At 34.0% G+C, this 22014-nt stretch overlaps 1 protein-coding gene across 2 annotated transcripts; it reads left to right on the forward strand.

The window, feature by feature from the left end:
- The first annotated feature begins 19096 nt into the window (after positions 1-19096).
- Positions 19097-19924, forward strand: LOC117213013 (odorant receptor 24a-like). 2 transcript variants are annotated; one of them, XM_033458222.1, is made up of 4 exons: positions 19097-19204; positions 19268-19369; positions 19442-19597; positions 19684-19924. In XM_033458222.1, the coding sequence occupies exons 1-4, from the start codon at positions 19139-19141 to the stop codon at positions 19747-19749; spliced, it is 390 nt and encodes a 129-aa protein (XP_033314113.1). In that variant the 5' UTR covers positions 19097-19138; the 3' UTR covers positions 19750-19924. The 2 variants fall into 2 exon arrangements, with proteins under 2 accessions (XP_033314113.1, XP_033314114.1); XM_033458223.1 differs by having other exon boundaries at positions 19295-19369.
- Positions 19925-22014: the final 2090 nt, after the last annotated feature.

Raw genomic sequence — 22014 nt, forward strand, 5'->3', positions numbered from 1 at the left:
TCACCAATTTCAAGTATTGTCAAGGCTAAAGTGTTGTCAAGGCTGTAGTTTTCAAAGTGCTTGTAAAAATGTTTTGTAGGCTTTTTATTTCGGTGTGAGTTATCCGGTTAGGTTGTTTATTGTTTTTCTTCGTGTATTAACTAACTCAAAGGATCCAAACCTAAAATCAAACCAAAGAATATGAAAGAAGGAAAGTTGGTCATTTACTGAAGTATTCATTTCTTTTCTTTCTCTGTATACAAAATAAAACGTGAGACGTATAAATGCATCGCCGTAGAAACATACACAGTCAGTAAAAAGAAACTATCATCTAATATAGCTAGAATTGTAATAATAAATAAAATAATAATAATAAAAAGTATTTTAAATGAATTAAGTTGTATTTGAAATGGTCTGTCGGATGGATACAATCTGATTCTTTTACATCTTATATTTTTGTTAAGGAAATTCGAGGATTTGGGAATACAAATTATTTGCTATATTTCCATATAATAGTTATACACCTATATTCCTCTCTAAGGACGTCTTGCACGCACGCTGGTTGCCAACCGACTAGCCTAGATTCTTCTAACATCTGGCAACAGTCTTTTGTCTCCACTGAGTCCTTGACGCCCTCTAACCCTTACACACACACTCTCATGTACAGTGTAAATGTATCACTTCCCTAACACGCCTCCTTACATTTATACTGTACACTTAATTTTATTTACATACTTGTCGAATTAACAAAATATTTAACATTTATCGCTTTCTTTACATTTCTCTTATTTTACATTCATCCATGACCTAAACCTTTCAAATTTCTCTCTACACAGTGCCTTCGTAAAAATATCCGCAGTGTTTTCTTCTGTACTTACTTTTATTATGTTTATCTTATTTTCCTTTACGTACTCGTGAACGTAGTGGTAATGAACTTCGATGTGTTTAGAATTTTTTGTAAAAGTTCCGTATATTGCTATACTCATTACTCCAGAGTTATCCTCATAGATTTTTACAGGGTTATCGTCTACATTTACATCGAAGATTTTCATTAGTTCTCTGATAGTCATTACTTCGCTCACCGCTTCCGATAGAGCTACATACTCTGCATACGTCGAGGCTTTTGTCACACACCTTTGTTTTTTAGACTTCCATCCAATTACATTTCCATACAATCTAATTACATACCCAGAAGTCGATTTCCTATCTATATGATCTCCTGCCCAATCAGCGTCCACATAACAATCTATCGTTTCGCATTTTTCATTTCTTTTATAATGTAGCCCTAAATCTCTAGTCCGGTACAAATATTTCAATATTCGCAAGGCATATTTAAAATGTGTCTCGTTACAACAATCTTGAAATCTACTCAGATAATTCACGCTATAACTTATATCGGGTCTGGTATTTACACTAATATACAGCAATGCGCCAATTAAATTCTTGTATCCAATGTCCTCTCTATTTATCTCAGCTTTTTCAATTTTTCAGTTGGTCTCCATAGGTGTACAGTACAATTTGCCGTTATGTAATTTATATTTGTTTGCTAATGATTCTATGTATTTCTTTTGGCTTAATCTCATTTCATTTTTTAAATAATCATACTCTATATTTATTCCAAGATATTCTTTTACTTCACCTAAATCTTTCATTTCAAATCTATCAGTTAATAATTTTTTTTACACTTTGTATCTTCCCTTTGTTTTTACTACAAATCAACAAATCGTCTACGTATATTAACAAATAAACAACATTTTCTCCCTCTCCATAAGTATATAGGCACAGCTCTATATTGTTCTTTTTAAAACCTAATCTCGTCACATACTTATCAAAACACTCATACCAGTCCCTCGGACTTTCTTTTAACCCATAAAGCGCTTTCGATAATTTACAAACTCTATTCGTTCCGTCCGCATATCCCTTTGGTTGATTTACATATACCTCCGAGGTTACTTCACCATTTAAAAAGGCAGTTTCTACATCCATTTGCTCAATTATTAATCCATTTTAACAACAATATGATAGCAATATCTTAAAGGTCTGATTACTCGCCACTGGAGAATATATGTCATCGGCTACGTTTCTTTGTTGAAATCCCCTTACCACTAATCTAGCCTTATACCTGTCCTCTGATTTTTTCGTGTAAACCCATTTTACATCTAATACTTCTTTGCCTTTTACCCTTTCTACCAATTTCCAAGTTTTATTCTTATAGAGACATTCTATTTCCTTATCCATAGCCTGTTTCCAAACTTCATTATTTTCGCAACAAATCGCCTCCTCAAATGTACGAGGGATATCTACTTTACAATAATTTGCATGAATCTCGCAAATATTTTCCTTTTCTGGATACCTTACTGGAGTTTTCTTAATACGTGTAGATCTCCTAGGAGTGTTTGAGCTTTCAATACTACTATTATTTTCATCTTTCCTACCTTCTAACTCTTCCTTATCCATACCATCCAATGAATAGTTATCTTCGCTATCATTTCTATCTGCCTCTAATGAATTTTCCTCAAAACCGATACATTTAGTGTCTGTCTCAATGACCTCTACATGTCTAGCTATTGTTATTTTCCCACCTAATAAGACTCTGTATCCTACTTCACTATATCCTAATAGAATTCCCATATCTGCCTTCTTGTCCCATTTGGAAACTCTTTTTTGTTCTGGCCTTCTTACAAAAACTTTACTACCATATAGATGTAGATTTTTAACATTTGGTTTTTTCCCGAAGAATATTTCAAAAGGTGTCTTTCTTTCTATAGTATTCGCTAATATTCGATTTTTCAAGTATGCCGCTGTACAAACTATTTCCGGCCAGTACCTTTTATGTACTTTCGCTTCCGCTAACAAGCAACGCGCCATGTCCATCACTGTTCTATTATACCTTTCCGCTGTCCCGTTTAATTCATGAACGTATGTTGGGCAATTATTTATTCTTATACCTTTATCCCTAGCAAATTTATAAATTCGATTATTTAAATATTCTTTACCATTATCGCATCTTAATATTTTTAACCTCTTGCCCGTTAAATTCTCGGCTTCATTTACGAACTGTACGAAAGAATCAAAGACCTCATCTTTTGATTTTATACAATAGATCCTAGCTATTTTACTATAATCATCGATAAATGAAATGAAATATTTTTCTCCATTGAATCCGGTGGTCTTAAAGGGACCACATACGTCCGTATGAATAATTTCCATTATTTCCCTAGCCTTAGTTCGATTATTTTTGAAAGGTAAGTTATGCATTTTGCTTTCTATACACACCCTACATTTCAAAAGTTCCTTTTCAAATTCATTCGGTATGCCAGTCACTAGCTGCTCTTTACCCAAAATCTCTAAATATTTAAAATTTACGTGTCCTAGCATCCTATGCCATCTTTCCTTTTTACTCATACCACTACGTTCGGCGCTGTTTACTAAGTGCTTCTTCCCTTTCAATATACTTTTTATTCTATATGTCCCATTTTCTTTGAACGCTACAGCTGTAAGTTTATTATCCTCATCTATTATTTTCGCAATATTTCCTTTGGAAATAACCGTATTCTTATTGTCTGTTAGTTTACCTAAACTAATCAAATTTGCGGACATTTCTTTCGCGTAAAATACTTTCCTCATATTTATTTTATTTTGTTTTCCGAATGCTTCAAAATAACTTATAACATTCCCAACTTTTGTCGCTTTTATCGGTCTATTATCGCCTAAATATATATTTACCGGTTCTTTTAGGTCGATAGATTTATCGAAATAATTTATATCATTAATTATGTGATCAGTACAACCGCTATCTAATAGCCACACTATTTCGTTCTTACTTATCTCATTCGTCTCACTGCTGTTTGCTGCGTGCGCCGTTGCTATGCATATGCCTGCTCTTGAGTTTCCATGCTCGCCCGTGCCGGTTGTTGATTGACGATGAAAGTTTCCACGTCCTCTGCTCGTATTGCCTTTGTTCCCTCTTCCTCTGCTTCGACCACGTGTTGGCCCATGCCAATAGCCGTTACTGCTTCCCGCTTGGACGCCATTTTGACACTCTCTCGCAAAGTGTCCTAATCTTCCACATCTGAAGCATCCTTCCTTTTTTGCAGAAAAGGCGTTGGTTTGCCTTTCTCCTCGATTGGATTTATTTTTCTTCTCTGCTATCTCTATTTTATTTTTCACATACGCTACCGTTTGATTCTCTTCTTTCAATGCGTCTATTATGTCCGCTATGTAGCTGTATTCTTCGGGTAACGTATTCAGCATGTAATTCAGCTTTTCCCTCTCACTTACTTGTGCGCCCGCACTTTTTAATTCATTGATTAATTTTTCGAAATCGTTAAAGAATGATGCTGAATCACTGTAGTTCTCCAGTCTTATGTTTTCCAATCTCCTTCTGCATACGATCTGCAGTGCCGTCGACTCTTTCAAGTACATTTCATCGAACCTTTTTATTATATCATACGCCGTTTTTCCTTCCCTAACATACTCCAATTGTCTGTTCGATATTGCACTATAAATTATATTAATCGCCTTCAAATCCTTTTTGTCCCAGTCTTCATCGTCTCTTTCGTTCTTCACTCTAGTTGTAACAACCTCGCATTCCTTATATTTGAGAAACATCGTGATTCTTTGCTTCCACATTCCATAATCCTCACCATCGAATATAGGTACCATGATTTCCGATCTCTCCATTTTAATTGATTCCTTTTTTTTTCTTTTCTTACTCAAGCGTTCCTACGTGCTCGAAGTATATTTTTTTTCTGAAAGTTTTTTTTCTTTACTGAAAACTCACTCGCAAGATAGTAACCACGCACTAAATATCTTGCAAAACTAGTAACCACGCTCTGCTACCATGTTAAGGAAATTCGAGGATTTGGGAATACAAATTATTTGCTATATTTCCATATAATAGTTATACACCTATATTCCTCTCTAAGGACGTCTTGCACGCACGCTGGTTGCCAACCGACTAGCCTAGATTCTTCTAACATCTGGCAACAGTCTTTTGTCTCCACTGAGTCCTTGACGCCCTCTAACCCTTACACACACACTCTCATGTACAGTGTAAATGTATCACTTCCCTAACAATTTTCTGTGATATCAAGGTAACCTTGGATTTTTCAAGGTTAATGTGTTTGTTTCCTAACACGATATCGTAATTCGCGGGCCTCGAGTAAGTCGTTTGTTTGTCGTAGACCGCAGGAAAGCGAGCTCCACCATACTCTCTTATTTACACTATTCCCGGTAGCCCCTGGACTGCCTTTTTCGCTCTCGTCGCTCGCATTCTCAATGGTCTGGTAATCGGACAGCTGAGAGGATTAGTCGTGCGGTGTTCGGCGGAGAAGTTCTGCGCCCCTGTTGTAACCGATGAGAAGATGAATTCAAGTTTTAAAGTAAGGTGGTCTTGATTTTTCCTTGAATCTCAAAATTACACAAAATACTGAGTGTAATAGTCCGGTTTCATTTTCTCGAACGCTCTTTCAATACGCCATCGTATATCTTCTGCGCCAATTGGTACTTTTTGATAAACAGCGGGCTTTAATGCCTTCCGCAAGAAGAATTGTGGATTTAGACTCGACGAAAGTGAATCCGTTTGGACAAATCCATCTATTTGAAAATAGTTGTTGGGTAATTTTCCTCGAAATTAAAGTGTAATGTGTAGCGTACTAGTCTTGTTAGTACAATATAAATATAAGTACAATGTAAATTTTGCGAACATCGTACGAAAGCTCTTCCAAAAACAGGTATGATACATTCATCAATAAGCTTACGTATTTGTTTCGTTTATCACGATGTACAGATTGCTATAGAATGCATACGACACAACGAATTAGAAGAAATGTGCGAGATAATAGGGCTCACTCAGAATAGTTCACCAATTATTCTGACAACGTTTGAAGAAACGCGAAGGAATGAACGACGGAAACTTCGAACAAACACAATAAAACAAAGTGATACAATTAGATTGGATATCTTGTCTCGTCGTACGGTTCAATGGCCCAAGGACACCCTATTACAGATAATTGAAATCGTATTTTATTGGCTAGGACGTAACATTAAAATAAAGATACGTGACCCTGATATTTCAAAAATATAAGATACAAAGAAATCATTCAAATGCAACATAATTCATTTCGAACGTTATTTGATACAATTAATAGATAACAAACTATGTTAGATAATAGTTTTTATTGAGTTATCCTATGTAATATAATCATGACCGTATAGAAAACCTATCTCAACCTTTTTTTTTCAATGTGAAATAAATTTTAACAGACACTTCGTAATCCTAACGCGTAGTGCCGAATCTGTACCGACTAGAACCTTCACGGCGCTCTTACTTGAACGTATCCTCCCCGTCCCAGCGTAAGCACGCGCTTCTATTTGGCCGAAGGGAACGAGAATGTAAGTAACGCTTACGAAGCATCAACCACAAAGTGAATAATAATATCAATTCCTTTTACAGTATGTAACACCTAAAACTAAAAAATTAAAACAGTTTAAAAGCTTCTTTGTAACGCAGAAGCATTCCTGTAAAGATCATTTTCACCAAGATACAGTATATTTTGCAAGATTGCATGCAGTCCGTAGCAAGGCCTAAATTCCTTTAAAAGACATATAAAAGAAGAATTTCAAAACTTCATAAATTTTTATTGGTACAATAGAATTTCAATTATTAATATTAATAATTCTGGAAAAATGTTCCCTCAGATACATTCAATACTTCGTCCTAAAGCAAATATTTCTGTTTTGTTTTATTAGTTGCACATGACAATTCCAATTTAGTTAATAAAGTAAATATTGATTTACAAAATATAGATGTTAAATTTAAGACGATCTATGAGTGAAATGCAAATCTAGGTAGCAAGAAATTTGGAGGTTTTGTCTGAAGTAGAATATTACAATTTAAAACTGAGACGTTTGCAGACTGATCTCAAAAGACAACCTTAAGTATACTTATTAAAGTCTATCCTATCTGCGACCCGGTTCTAGATTCCCTCGGTTGATAAACATTTCGTCACTTATGATGAGCTCAGATTAATTTTTAGTAAACTTAAACCAGAGAGAGTATGTGGGTATAACAAGATCCCTAATATAGCGCTCATATATATGTCTCAGGCATATAGAAGGGATTATGTCGTTATATTCAAGAATTACTTAGATTTTGTTTATTTTCCTAATACAATATTTAGATAAAAACTGAAATTATATCACTCTTAAAGAAAGATAAAAGTGGTTCCAACCTCACTAGGTATATACCTCTTTCACTTTTACCAAATATAAGTAAGACATTGGAGATATTTAAGATAAGATATTGGAGAAATTTGAAACTGCAATATAACAAGTATGTACTTGTTTTTTGTTATTTCAATCTTTTCCGCCTTATTCAAAATTTGATTTTCCGAATAAAATAAGTACAACGCATGAAATTAACAAATTTATTTCCGATTTATGCTGCTAACGTTGAGTTTAAAATCCCCAGCAGATTACTATCAGGGACGTTCACCAATTCTATTTTCTCTTTATTTCAGTGATAAATTGTACTTATTTAACATTGTATTTATTTAAAATTATACTTTCCTGATAACGTCAATAACTCTGTAATTGCTTTTGCCAAAGACTTAATAGTATACACTAGTCATAAAAAACTATCAATAATCAAAAAACATTTGCAAGACCTATTTAATAAAATGTACGTATTTCTTTCATACTGGAAGCTTAAAATTAATGCCATCAAGTGTGAAACTACACAACTACTCTTTAGGCCATCAATGCCCACATGGTTCCAACTGAACAAAAATGTAGCCGTGCGCATCAATTTCAAAATTCCTATCACATGTTTGACTACCTCCCTCTTCACTACATTCCTCAAATTCCGTATCGATCGACCACTGGTGCCTTTCCGAACAATATCTCAATATTCTCAAAGTTTTGTCATGGCAATACAAGGAATTTTTGAGTACAGAAGACTAATGTTTTCTCTAATCCTTTACCTCAATGAATAATTAATAAACAAAAGTATATATAAACAATGTTTATACAAATTTCACGCACGCACTACAATCGTGCTACTGAATGTCTTCTCTGAATGTTTTCTCAATAGGCATACTTCTTTATGCTTTAGAAGAAACACCTCGGGGATCATGACTGTTTCTGGGTAATTTCGAGAAAATTATATAAAAAAGGGGAAAACATTGGTGGAGAATATCGTAAGTTTTTCTTTGCGAATGAACTCTCCACTATTATTATATTACGTAACATGTTTTAGCGACTTTCGAAATTCGATAAGAGAGTAGAATAGTTCTGGAAGGACAGAATCATTCGATATCCAAGGCAAAATGCTAGAGAATTGTATAAACTGTAAAAATCCACAATAAAGTTGGAGTTAATTGCAGATTTAGTATAGGTTTAAGTTATTCTGCCGTAGATTTTTTGGGTCCTTGCCATTTTCAGATCTTTGAACCTTATTAATTATTTATGGATACAGGGGATTAAAGGAAGGATTAAAGGAAACATTAAACAAATACTGCATGAGGCAGTCTTCGATGTGCTGCTATGGATTTTAATGAATAGCTAGGTATAATGTTTAATCTACGATTTTTCTTACAAAATGTCACGTAATATGGTTTATATCTACAAATGTCACAAAACGAGTTGGCCCATGGAAGATTTTATATTTTGCTTCCATATTCCACGAATTCAAATTGCATGGTACATGATATTGGATGCGCAGGCAACCGGTGGTTAAACTTCATATCTGGACACCACTCTTTTGTAACCGTTTTTGTGTTTCCTGATAGTACTCGATAAATATTGTAGTACCGTGGAAAGATTGTCTGAGAAACATCCGACGAAATATAAATAATATTGCGAGAAAGTCTAAGTGCCAACAGGCCAAAAGGGTAACTTCAATTAGCGAAACGGCCCATCAATGTATCCTAATTCCTTCAGTCAAATAGTTACTCGAAGGAAGGCGTACGTGACCATGATCGCGGACGGTTACGGAACATGTACGTGGTGGGGGTATGCAAGACAATAAATCATCAGTTGTTAATTGAGAGCCTAGTTGCCAGGAGTTAGTTGCGAGTCGTCAGTTGAGTCGAGAGAGTTGAGTCGAGAGAGAGTTAAGAGCGAGTTGCAAGTTGGTTAATCATTGTTTGCCGAGTTGTTATTGTATTTTCGATCTATCGCGAGGAAGCGCGTCAACGGGAGTCGTAAATTCCCGCTATGATTATAAGAATCGACACCGTGAACAGATCGATCCCATTATTTCTTGTGGGATAATAGGGATGATTGATGTGATATAACACTGCGATTAACAGGATTATAAAATGTATATTTCCAACAACTTAATACAATGATGTGTTACGCCGTTATGTATGATATAAATATCGTAGACGATACTTTGAAGTATGATACTCCGATAGATGAGCACTGAATGTTTTTTCGTAGTAGAGCAAAGCCCTTACAGTTGAATATAGGAAAAGGGTGACTTTCTTGGTCTAGCAGAAATAGCAATTAAACAGACTGATGTTCCGCTCTCGTGCAATTACGGAGGAAAGCTCGGTGTGGGTGTGATTTTTTGAACGAAGAAAGCGGATTCGTTGTTCACACTTTTCGTTAGTAAGGTGAGGGCAACGATCTGCGATGTTCATTGGTTCTAGTCAATGTTAATGAGTGATGAGAGGGGAAGGAAACCTCCTACCAATGTTGCTAGTTGGTGTCATTGTTTAAGGGAAAACTCGGGTTTTCCGTTAGATAAATATCCACTTTTTCCGTCAAATCACTGCCCGCTTTCTCCCTAATTTTTAAAAACGCATAATAAACCCCAGGACTTTTCTAAAAACCAGTCATAAACTGAAAACATTTCTAAGATTAGGAAATCTTTTAGAACAAACAGATTAACTGCAAAACATATGTTGAAACAATGAAGTTAAAAAGTTAAATGTTTATGGTAGGTCCATAGATTTATTGAGGGTCGGAATGACGGTACATGGATTGTTGGCTGCCAAGCAACGAGAGATGGAGTGCAGATGTCTTACGCGACACAACAGTTATGAGTTGTTAATTATTAGTTGTGAGTTGTGAACTATCAATGATAGTCTTAGTTATATCATATTACTGCATTAAGTTCATATTAAATAACCATCGCTTCCTGTTTAATCCATTGGAAATCCTAATTTCTAATATTTCTGATGATGATACTATAATATAGATAAAATGTAATGGTTTTGAGTTTAGGAATCCATTAGTTCAAAATTTGTGAGTTTCCAAAGCTTGGTTCTCTCAGCGTACTGCATGGCTTACTTTAACGTGATAACCATTTAGATGATAAACTTTATTTATTTAAATAAATATTGCGCTTGAAGTAATAGAATGTAGTGGAATATCAATTTATTTTCAATATATGAAACGATTCATAAAATTACATTTTAGATAAGGGTTTTTATTTATTTATTTATTTATTTACATTTTACAATTTGTCCAGTAGGACATTTGGTAAAATATTATAGCTTAGTGGTATAATAATATAACATGTGGATGGCTACCCCCAGTGGGATACCATCTTCGAATTTGATTGATTTATTTCTTTAGTGTGGTGAGTGTTTGTTTGTTAGGTTGTGTCCTTTGTGAGATCTGTTGGGTGTTTCCTTTTTAATCTTCTTTTTATGTTTGATGCGCCGACCGTTTCCGCTGCCAGCCGGTTTGGGTGCGTTGCTATTTCTCTGTACCTTCTTGCACTTTTGTTAATCTCCTCCTTGACCGTTGGTATTCCCAGGTCTTTCCGAATATCCTCGTCTCTAACGTCCCATGGGGCATTTACTATTGTTCTAAGAATTTTAGCTTGCATTGTCTCTATTTTGCTTATATGACTCATTGCTGCTGTTCCCCATAGTTGTATTCCGTACGTCCAGATTGGCTTTATGATCGTTTTGTATATTTTTAATTTATTTTTTGTGCTTAATTTGGATTTTCGACTTCTTAGCCAATGCATTTGTCTCCTTGCCATCTGTATTTTGTCTATTGTTCCTTTAATATGTTGTTTCCATGTGAGTCGTGAATCTAAGTGGAGTCCTAGGTATTTGACTTGCCTTGTTTGTATTATGTGTGTGCCGTTTAGTACAATGTGTGGTGGTTTCTGTTTTCGCAGTGTGAATGTAATGTGTTTGCATTTATCGGGGTTTGCTTTAATTTGTTTTGCTTGAAGCCACTTTTCTATTTTTGTGATATGTTCTTGTAGTAATGTAACTGCTGTTGCAGGGTTAGTGTGCCTGACTAGTACAGCTGTGTCATCCGTGAATGTCAGTATTTTCCTGTTGTTAGTTGTTGGTATGTTGGCCGTGTATAATGTGTATAAAATTGGTCCTAGGACGCTTCCTTGCGGAACTCCTGCCTTGATTTCTTTAACTTCAGAGTATGTGTCTTTGATTTTTACTATGAAGGTTCTGCTGCTTAAGTATGATTTGATTAATTGGTATATCTGCTCCGGGAACTGTTTCCTGATTGATTGAAGTAGGCTAGTGTGGTTTATTTTATCGAATGCTTTTTCGATGTCCATAAAGAATGCCGTGCAATATTGTTTTGTTGTTTCAGATTTCATTGACGAGTCTGTGCATTTGTTCTATTGTGGAGTGTTTGTTTCTGAATCCGAATTAGTGATCCGGTATTAGTTGATTCTTCTCTATTATAGGTTTTATTCGGTCGTAAATTACTTTCTCTAGTATCTTAGAGAACACGGGAAGTAATGAGATTGGTCGGTAGGATTTGGTTTCGTGTGGGTCCTTGCCTGGTTTGGGTATCATTATGATTTGCGCCAGTTTCCAAGTTTTTGGAAAGTATTGTATTCTTAGTATTGCGTTAACTATTATTGTGATTTGTCTTATCGCTTTTGGCGGAAAGTTTTTCAAGATTTTGTCGTTAATTAGGTCGATTCCTGGTGCTTTATTATTTTTTGTTTTCTCAATTATGTTTCTGATTTTTTGTGCTGTTGCTTTGTGTATGGTGTAGTAATTGTCAGTTGGTGTACTAGTAGTTAGCGCATCCTCGTCCGTATGACTATTGTGGTTGCTGTTGTTGATGTTGTGTGGGGTAAATGTGTTGCATAGGTGGTTGGAAAATTCTGCCGCTTGCTCTTCGTTGCTTCTTGCCCATGTGTTATCTGCTCTTCTGATCGCTGGTACCATTTTTATTGTCTTCTTTATTTTTTTTGTGGCTTTCCATAGGGGGTAGTTGTAGTTCTCGTGTGCAGATAGTGACTCGATGAACTTTGTGAACTCGTTGTTGTTGTGCTCTTTTATTTTGTTTTTTATTTCTTTTGCGAGGTTTAGGTGTTTTCTGTTTTCTTTTGTTCTGCGTTTTTGCCATTTTGCTTTCTTTAGATAAGGGTGACTGGAAAAATATATAGCGCAACAAATATTACTCTATTACCAAGTTACTACCAAGATTATTACCAATATTTACCCTTTCTTATTTCCATAAGGCAGCATCCAACATGCTATCCGAAATTACGGTAAGTACGGTATATTGTAACTTCATATTTTCCGACCACCAAAATTAAAATGTAATGTAATTTAAAATCTGATTTGGACGTTATTCGAATGATTCCGAATAAATATTTATTTAAACTAATTATTCGTATAAATTCTTTCGGCTGAATATTTTATTCGGATAATAACTATTCATTATTCATAGGAAGTTAATTTCTCTAGTCGTTCGAATAATTTATCGTTATGTATTCGAATACATTATTCAAATAGCAATTGCAATACTATTTGAATAATATTGCGAGTAAGTGTTAATTATTTTCGATTTCATTTGAATTGTAAACTCTCACTATTCTGCTGATAATATTTTATCTATAATCATGTACATACTCGATCTTTTGTATTGAATTAACTGAATATTCGACGCACAGCAGCATAACACATAAACATGTTATCAGCATTAGAATAGTATTCGTTAAATACGAAAAGTCGATATTTTGAATTATGAGTGTGAAAGTATTTTATGTTGAGATTTTATCTCGGAATAGAGAGAACAAACGTGAATGAATGTGTTATAGAATTTCTTTATTCAGAAATATTAGAAATTAAGATTTCTAGTGGTTTCTACCCTATGTAGTAATTTATTGATAGATGGATTTACTACAGTGGATTAAACAGAAAACGATGATTATTTAACTTGGAACTTAATGCAGTAGTGTGATATGACAACACCCCATTAACGATTCTTGACTCTTCGCTCTCTAGTGGCTAATTGACGATCAACGACTGCGGTGCCGATATACAAGGTGGTTGGTAACTGGTGGTACAAGCGGAAAGGGGGTGACTACGCGAAAAAGAAGTCGAAAATATAGAATAAAAATTTTTCGTTTGAGGCTTTGTTTTCGAGAAAATCGACTTTGAATTTTCGCTCGGTACGCGTGCACTTTATCACGTCTCGTTATAACGGATCTCACTGTAGATTGTTGTCTCGATGGAAAAATAAAAAAAAAAATTTTTTTTGTATATTTTCGACTTCTTTTTTCGCGTAGAATCACCCCCTTCCCGCTTGTACCACCAGTTACCAGCCACCCTGTATATTGAAGTTTCCCGACCCTTTCGATTTGTCGGCATTTGCACTTTATCGTCGACATTGTCTGTATGCCGGCGATCTTTCGGCGGTACTATAATAAAGACCAAAAAAGCTGCTGTAAAGAGAATCGTTATGCCACAAACTAAACACTAGAGAAGATGTAGAGTTTTCCTACAAGTGAGATCCATTTCAATATTTTATAAGAAAGGAAACATTTACAGTGATTAATTTGAAAAATTACGTAGTGTTTATGAATGTCCTTTTTATGGAATTTAAATATGAACCATTATATTGAAAATCAGAACGTTTTCGAGACATCAGTGGCATCGGCTGAAGGAACAGCTTTAATTATAAATCATATTAAAAGCATAAAATTGTTGTTATTTCTGTATTTAGAGGTAGGATCACAATAGCTATTAGTTTATTCTTCGGATAAATCTATCACACCGTTCTGAGCTGAATAACCTTTATTGTGCTTTCTTACATGGACTAGGGATAAAAAAACAAAAGAATATTTTAAACCTATCGATTATATCTAAAACTATCTTCTAGTTACTATTTATTGTAACTAGCGCATCTGCATATGGATGGCGAGTACGAACTCACGTTGTCATTCTCAACAAAGATTTTATTAAACAAAGCAGGAAATCTAATTAAACTGAGGAAATTTCTTATATTGTTTTAGTTACACATTTCTCTTCACATGTAACAATGAGCAAAAAAGCAAAGGAACGGTCATTGGAAGAACGGTGTAACGCATAAATAACAAATATGTTGTGCATTGAATGGCAGCCTTATCAGCTGTCGATGACCTTTGAATTATTTTTGAAAACTTAGGAATCGAAGAGCATGGAAACGCAATTAAGATGATGAGCCGTAGAAACATAGTTAATAATAATAAGTGAGATGTATTTGCACATAGTTACTCAGTAAAAGCAACAATTACATGAAACACAGTATCTATACACTACAGCCAATGTGTGGTCTGATAAAGGAAGAAGTTCTCTCGATGTTAGTGTACACTGCTTAGGTTGCAAATTACATACGAGCGGTGGTCAGCAGCTTTGGCATGTAAGAGATTCAAAGACGTACACAGTTTTGATAAGATTGTTGATATTCTTCGTTAAATTCTCTTTGAATTCAATTAAAGTTCTAATAAAATAAAGACAGTAAAATTATGTAACTGTCGATAAAGACGATGAATCTTTCGCCTTGGATATCAGGCCGTGTTTATCACTACATTTAAAATGTTGTGCACATACTTTAAGGTTATGTGTTACAATTTATTGCATGGCGGCAATGTGTGAAAAATGTGACACATTGCTCTTAATTAACAACAAAGTTATATCCAAATGGAATGGTACATTACGGAAATGTACCGCACATCCTAAGTTTGCCGAAATTATGCAAAATACATTAAGATATACTTTGAACAGACCAGAAATAGCAAGATGGAATTTGCTATGCGATCTCGTTGCAAATAATGTTTAAAATACGCGAGAAACTTTAAACGCTAACATAAAAGGCACTGGATTTCAATATATCGAAGAGTATCTACAATGTCTAACACCACTAACAAAAGTTTTAGATATCATCCTGGGAGAAAAAGAACCACATTATGGCATTGTGTTATAGATTTTATGTTAGAAAAAGTTAGCAACATTAATAAAAAAGAAATACAAGCACTGTGCGCCATTAGTTCAAGGATTATTGAAGAGTTTCTATACAAGATTGGCATTATTTTTTTATTTTATCACGATTGAGATTAAGCAAATTGCAGTTATAACGTTCTCGCTTTCAAAATTTAAATCTGGATGGCTGAATTGCATCGAAACGAGTCACCATCCACAATTATACGCAGAATTTCAAACGATTGTTGCTGACAAGTACGTATAGACAAAATTTTCGTATTATTATTGTGATAACGTATGCAGTATTATTTTTTTATGCAACTTGTCTTCCATTTCTTATGTTCGTTAGGGACCGTCAGAGGATATTGATAGTGCAGATGATGAGTTTTTCGATTTTGGATCATCACAACCTGAAACCAATAATTGAGTTTCTATTAATGCAGAATTGGAAGTCACAAAATTTTTCTTCCGTGAAAGTCGTGATTTGCATATGTTAAAGTATTACCCATTGATTCGACGTGTATTTTCTTTGGTATAACACACCAATCTCTTCTCCTACACCCAGGGAGAGATTATTCAGTTATGCGTCAATGATAAATTTACCAAAGAGCAAAAGACTTTTATATTTAACGTTTGAAAGAAAGTTCATTGTAAAGGCCAATATGAAAAGAAATGTACAATAATGCATGAAAAAATACTTTATATTCAGTATATTAAACATGTTCCTCGATCTGCGACATAATATAATTAAATACATATAACAAGTACACATATTCTAATTGGAATAAATCTTTATCCGATTAAATGATATTTCTATTATATCGATATTTTCTTTCCTCTTTTTCATGTATGTTCGTCAATTTCTAAGAAATACCTTGGCTAATCTTGATGATCCTTTTCGCATCTTGTAGGGCATATCCTGCCGTTGATCTCGTTAAGTAAACTTTTTCAATTTGTTTACTTTAAACTGTTTTAAAACACTAATTTCACCGATGAATGTTATACTGATTTCGTGTATGTTCATCGATTTTCATGGAAAGACTTCATCAGCCAAAACGATTCCTGTTGCATCTCATAGAATATGTTTTCCCGTTGGCCTTGTTATATAATCTTTTTGTTTTAATTTTCTGTAAACTATATTTTTTGCAAAAATCCAAATTTTATGTACGTTTATCGATTACTTTGAATTCGATGGAGTTATCAGGATAAAACCTTTTGCATTGCATCCCTGGTAGGGGTAGTGCGCTGAGATTAGTCTCGTTTGCAAACTTTGTCCAATTTATTTATTATTTACTGCTATTATTGCAAAGAATTTGCTGATCGTCAATTTCAGTTACGTATGATCAGTGAGAGCTCTGCAATTGTTGCGTCTCAAGATGATTCTATTTGCTTCGTGTAGAGTATGTCTTCTGTTGATCCCATTACAGAATTTTTCACACATGTTTATTGTCAACTACTGTCTGTAACAAACATTTAATTTTTATGTATGCGCATCGATCTCTCTGTGCTAGATGAAGCTGTCACCGTGAAACATCCTGCATCTTGTAGGGATAGTCCAACGATTGTTCTCGCTTGTGAAATTTATTCAACTTCTTTATTCTTAACTATCGTTCTTGCAAATAATCTGAATTATTCGTCGTTTCATTCGGTTCTATCCCAGCGTTTCTCCACAAACTCGTCGCTGAAAGTGATGAAATTAAGCGGTTGCTTTACAAAGTTTCCTATCATCGCCCGTTTCTAAACATAGGCTTGTTACTCAAAGCTGACTTGCTCCGCGTATTTTATTACTAACTCCTCGTTTCAAAGATACTTGGGTCTTTTCTTTACACATTGATCATAGGAAGTATACTTCAGGTGCTTTTTTGCCGAAGGAAGTCCTGGTAATCTTTGCATTTCTGCAAGTGCTTTTTCGTCATGCGAGTCATCGAGAAATTTGTTAGGCGCTAAATCAGATGTAGCTAGACAATCTTACGTTTTAACACGACTAAGAGCAACGTAGATTTTGTCCTTTGAAGAATTCTTTCTGCCAAGACCAATTATAGCCCTGGTTAATGTAGTTTCTTGTAATTTATATACAGTTACTACAGCTTATAAGATAAGGGATAACATTCTTAGTTTAACGTTAATTTCATAACCGTTCATCGCCTGCAATGTTGCACTATTAGAGATATCGGAACGTAGCCATTGATATCTTTGAATCTGCTTTCAATGGATTGGTCGTCAAATTTTATAAGCACTGCGTCAGGGAATGCTTCGTTTTCCAGCTGATTTCTTCAAAATGTTGACGATATAAATTTTTTACGATTCCCATTGGACCGTTCATCAAACCATCAGAAATTGCTATGTTTCGTTGTAACATAATTAATGATAGTTAACGTTAACGTTATTGTATGCAACATTTCGCTGCATTTATTTACATTTGCAGAAATAACATCGTTGGGTAATCTTTTTCCATATCTAGCGAAACTCGTCTACTGAATCAATAATGTACATATAATAATGTGGATCAATAGTGATCATCTATCATTTTTGTATGATATTCGTCCATTAATTTTGCTGTCGGGAATATTCTTAGTGTTGCACCGAATGCTGAATATTCTTAGTATTGCTTGTTGAGGAATTTTTACGTCACCAAATCGTAAATTATTTAATAGGTCGATACTCTTTATCGTCCTTCTGCCTTATATTAGTGACGAGTTTGCAGATTGGAAATTGGTAACAAGAATTAATCTCTGCGCTGTAATTGTAATAATCACGGGGGTAGTTATATGATGTCACCAAACAAAAGTACATTTATGCGAAATAGTTCTTCGCGGGTCTTGAATTCTTAGAGTCTGTGTTCTCAATTCTCATTTGTATAGTATAGACAGTATAGACAGAATTCAATGTGTAATACCGACATTTTTTTAGTAATACCTCGGAAACTAATAAATACCTAAAGTTAAAATTCTGGGTCCACCCTTCTCCTCCTTCCCATCTATCTTCTCAAATTTCTTTCAAACTTCGTAATCAATTATTGATGTCTTTCGAAACTACGTTTGAATATTGTTATGTATTATATACATTTATCATGATAATAAAACACTGTTTAAAAAGAAAAGGAACTACGGTCATCGACCATCATTCTTAGAGAGGTTTACGCCTTCCCCTTATGGTATGCTACACTGTATGATATTTTCCGGCCACGCCGTCCTTATCCGAATCGTCCGTAACAACGCTTCATCGCAGCAGGACATAGTCATTTGAAGGGAAGGACACAAGTTCGCGACCCCTCCCCTCTCCCTCCCCCCATCCCGTCCCTCCCCAAAGTTACACAGCACCCAAAAAGCAGACTACCGAAGCGTCCTGTTTTGCGACCAAGTTTTCAGGACAGAAAAAATAAAAAAAAAAAAAATAAAATCATATAAAAGCTCCGCTCTCCAGCGGTTTAAACCCAAAGTTTGTATTAAACACAAAAAATGTAAAGCGCCGACACATAATATAGTATGGCTACGTCGTACCGTCGCGTATCGGTACCCTTGCCTAACACATCATTACCAAAATTCATAGTTTATTGTGAATACCAAAATGTATTTAAAATTGTATTTTGGGTCAAATAAACATCATTCAAAAACACAAATTCGCGACTAGGGCTAAATTTCACCCAAACTTAATGCACATTTGATCTACAACAAAGTAAAGGTATCGAAATAATTTTAATGAACATAAAATTTTTAAATTTTAATTAAAACAAAAAATGTTTCGAAAACTAAAATTAAACAACAGTTATATATATAAGTGAAATTAGTCAGAATAATAACCCTGGTAACTTATTTGAAAATTATTGAAATCGATGAATTGTAGTCTGATCGATATAATTATCCAATATTTTACAAAGTATAGATCGAATGATACATTTACGTTCGTTGTAAGTGTTCTATTCCTTTAGGTACGCAGAGGAAGTGCTAAATAATTTCCGTATTATGGTACTTTTTTCAATAATAATAAGCACACTTGTCTTGACTTTTGGTGGAATTATATTAATTGTGGTAAGTGAGACTTCTTGTACTTTACGTATAATATAACGACTTGATAATACTATTTCTAAATAGAATTCACCACTACTTCTAAAACTGCAGTTCGTAATCGTATCTCTCACTGTACTTACGGAAGTTTTCATGTACGCATGGCCTGCTGACCACTTAAGAGAAATGGTAAGTCATGTTCTATGTAATCGTAATTTGTATATAATTTATTTGTTACAATCGATCTATCACATTTCTTAGAGCGCAAATGTTTCACGAAGTGCATACAACTTGATATGGTATAAACAGACGTTAGAAATACAAAAGAATTTACTGAACGTATTAGTATTTCAAGAACCCGTAACTTTGTCTGTCAGTTGCGTGTTACCAGAGCTCTCTCTCCGTTATTATTGTTCGGTACGACAAGTTAATATTCAAATGTCAATTGCGATAAATATATCAACGAAGGATAACATATGAATAACAAATTGGTGACATTTCAGTATCTATCCAATGCCATGTCCATCTTCACCGCTTTGCGTGCCGCGATAGGAGATAATTCTACATAAGCGTATCCAGAGTATTAATTTTATCATATAATGAAGTTTTTGTTACGATTATGATTAGCATCACGATTACGAAGTAAGTTCCGCAATTAGTAAAATGTCAACGCTATAATATCGGTGAAAACTAATTGTAATACTTATATCAAACTTTGAACTTGTTGCGTAATGCACAAATAGGCGAATAAACAGGAATCACTGTTAAAAAATGTGACTCTGTATATTGTAACAGTTACATTACTTATAATTAGTTGCATGATTGATGACTAGTTAAAATTCTTGTTCCATTATTCGTAATATTATGATTAATACAAAGTGTTCGTCGTAACAATCGGATACTTTACATTTATTATAGCTGAGCGTATATGTTGAAGGTTGATATACCATTTAGTGTGAAGCTTAGGGATTACCCTTAGCTGTAAGAGTAGAGGTAGCAGCTGATAGGGCCGTTTACATTATATGATATTGTTACGATACTCCTGCACCAAATATATATTACATTTCTTTGAAATAGTACATTGTCGATGAATAAAAATAGTGCAGCTTCCAACATTGACGCAGTCCACCGTGCCTCCGGAGGATGTATTTGGGGTGACAGTACATACTGCACTGATGGTGTGCAGATTGTGTTTATCAAATTATGTGTATTCAAATTATAATTTGAATTTTTATTACCGCTTTGTGGTAGTACCTTCTTTTTGGATTATAAGATTGTGCTAGAAGATTGATTTCTGTATCAAACGCTTTAAGCTTATTCGTAAAGTTTTGTAGAAATAAAATCTATTTACTTTACGGTTCTTACAAGCTATTATTAAAGAAAATGCATTTTGTAACTTATTTACATGTTGTTGTTGTATTTATTTGTTGTGTATTATCATTATTGTCGTTATTCAAATAAATGCAACTATATAACCAGAAACATTAAAAGGTAACAGGATACAGTAAATATTCGTAATGAATTGAGTTATTCTGTTAGCAAAATGTAAAATTGCGCTTTTATATCTATAGGGAACAGGGACCAAAGTAAACAGTTAACTTTCATTTCTTGAAAAATTCTGTTCGAACTTATACCTCCGTTTAAGAAAATATCTGTTCCTGTTCCATATCTGTGGAGTTGTTATGGAAAGAAATATTATTCGTATGAACTTCCTTAAAAAGTGTTCTCGAGATATTTTAGATTCCATTTAATGAAAATTTCGCAGAAATACGTTATTTTAGGACGTACATTAAAAAGGGTACCATGAAATATATAAAAATACCAAACTATTAAATATTAGTTATATTTCACAATATAATACATATATTGATATTATTTGCATATTTATTGAATGAAAGGTATGAAAATCGTAACATAAATAATTAGTTGTTTCATAAGAGGTATTGTGCAGAAAAGAGAACTTATCAAGAATAATTTACAAATAACATTTTTTCATCATTCAAATAAGCTGAAGTAGGTAGCAATTCTATAATATAATAATGCATGTATAGTATAATAACGTGTATAGATAATATATTATGCATGTACAACTCAGTGACGTTCTTATCTTCAAAATTGTTCACTTCAATCAAAAACATGAATAAGCTTTAAACTGTGAACAACCTAAGTAAGTATTAAAAATAAATAATATATTTACGATATAAATTTAACTGTAATAATGATTTAATATCGTTATAGTATCTATTCGTTGAATATTCGATATTTGTTACAACAACTGAGAACTCCTATAATATTGATGAATAAAATGTCTGTTGCTGTTACAGGATGTTTCAAGATTCAAGGTCATTTTAAGATCGTAGTATAAAGTCACCTTGACCTTTTATCGAAAAAACAATTTTTTGGAAATTTCATGCATTGAAATTTATAGCCGATTGAGAATTTATTAGTTTTCGTTCGAAACATTATTTTGTCAAATTATGTGTAAACGGAAATGTGTAAAGCTCTTAACTTTGTTTGGATGTAATTTATGAAATAATATTTTATTAATTATATATGCAATAATAGTAATACATATTAATAGTAAAGATATGTATTCTTTATAGCGATGAGATCTTTGAATTCATAAATGCATAACTGGATTGCATGGTTTTTAATATTGCTTGTAAAAGCTCCGATTAAGTAACGATCAACTACCATTAATAATTATGAGCCATTGTATCTTTAGCTCTTTTACCTGTTACGTCGCGATGGGTTTTTGCGGCTCCGTTATGACACAACCTCGTCTACACCCAGGTTACGAAGATCTAGGCTACATCGAGCGCTATCGCATGAAC

The sequence above is a fragment of the Bombus bifarius genome, unplaced genomic scaffold (genome assembly GCF_011952205.1).
Source record: "Bombus bifarius isolate JDL3187 unplaced genomic scaffold, Bbif_JDL3187 scf7180000008462_frag, whole genome shotgun sequence".
Classification (NCBI taxonomy): domain Eukaryota; kingdom Metazoa; phylum Arthropoda; class Insecta; order Hymenoptera; family Apidae; genus Bombus; species Bombus bifarius.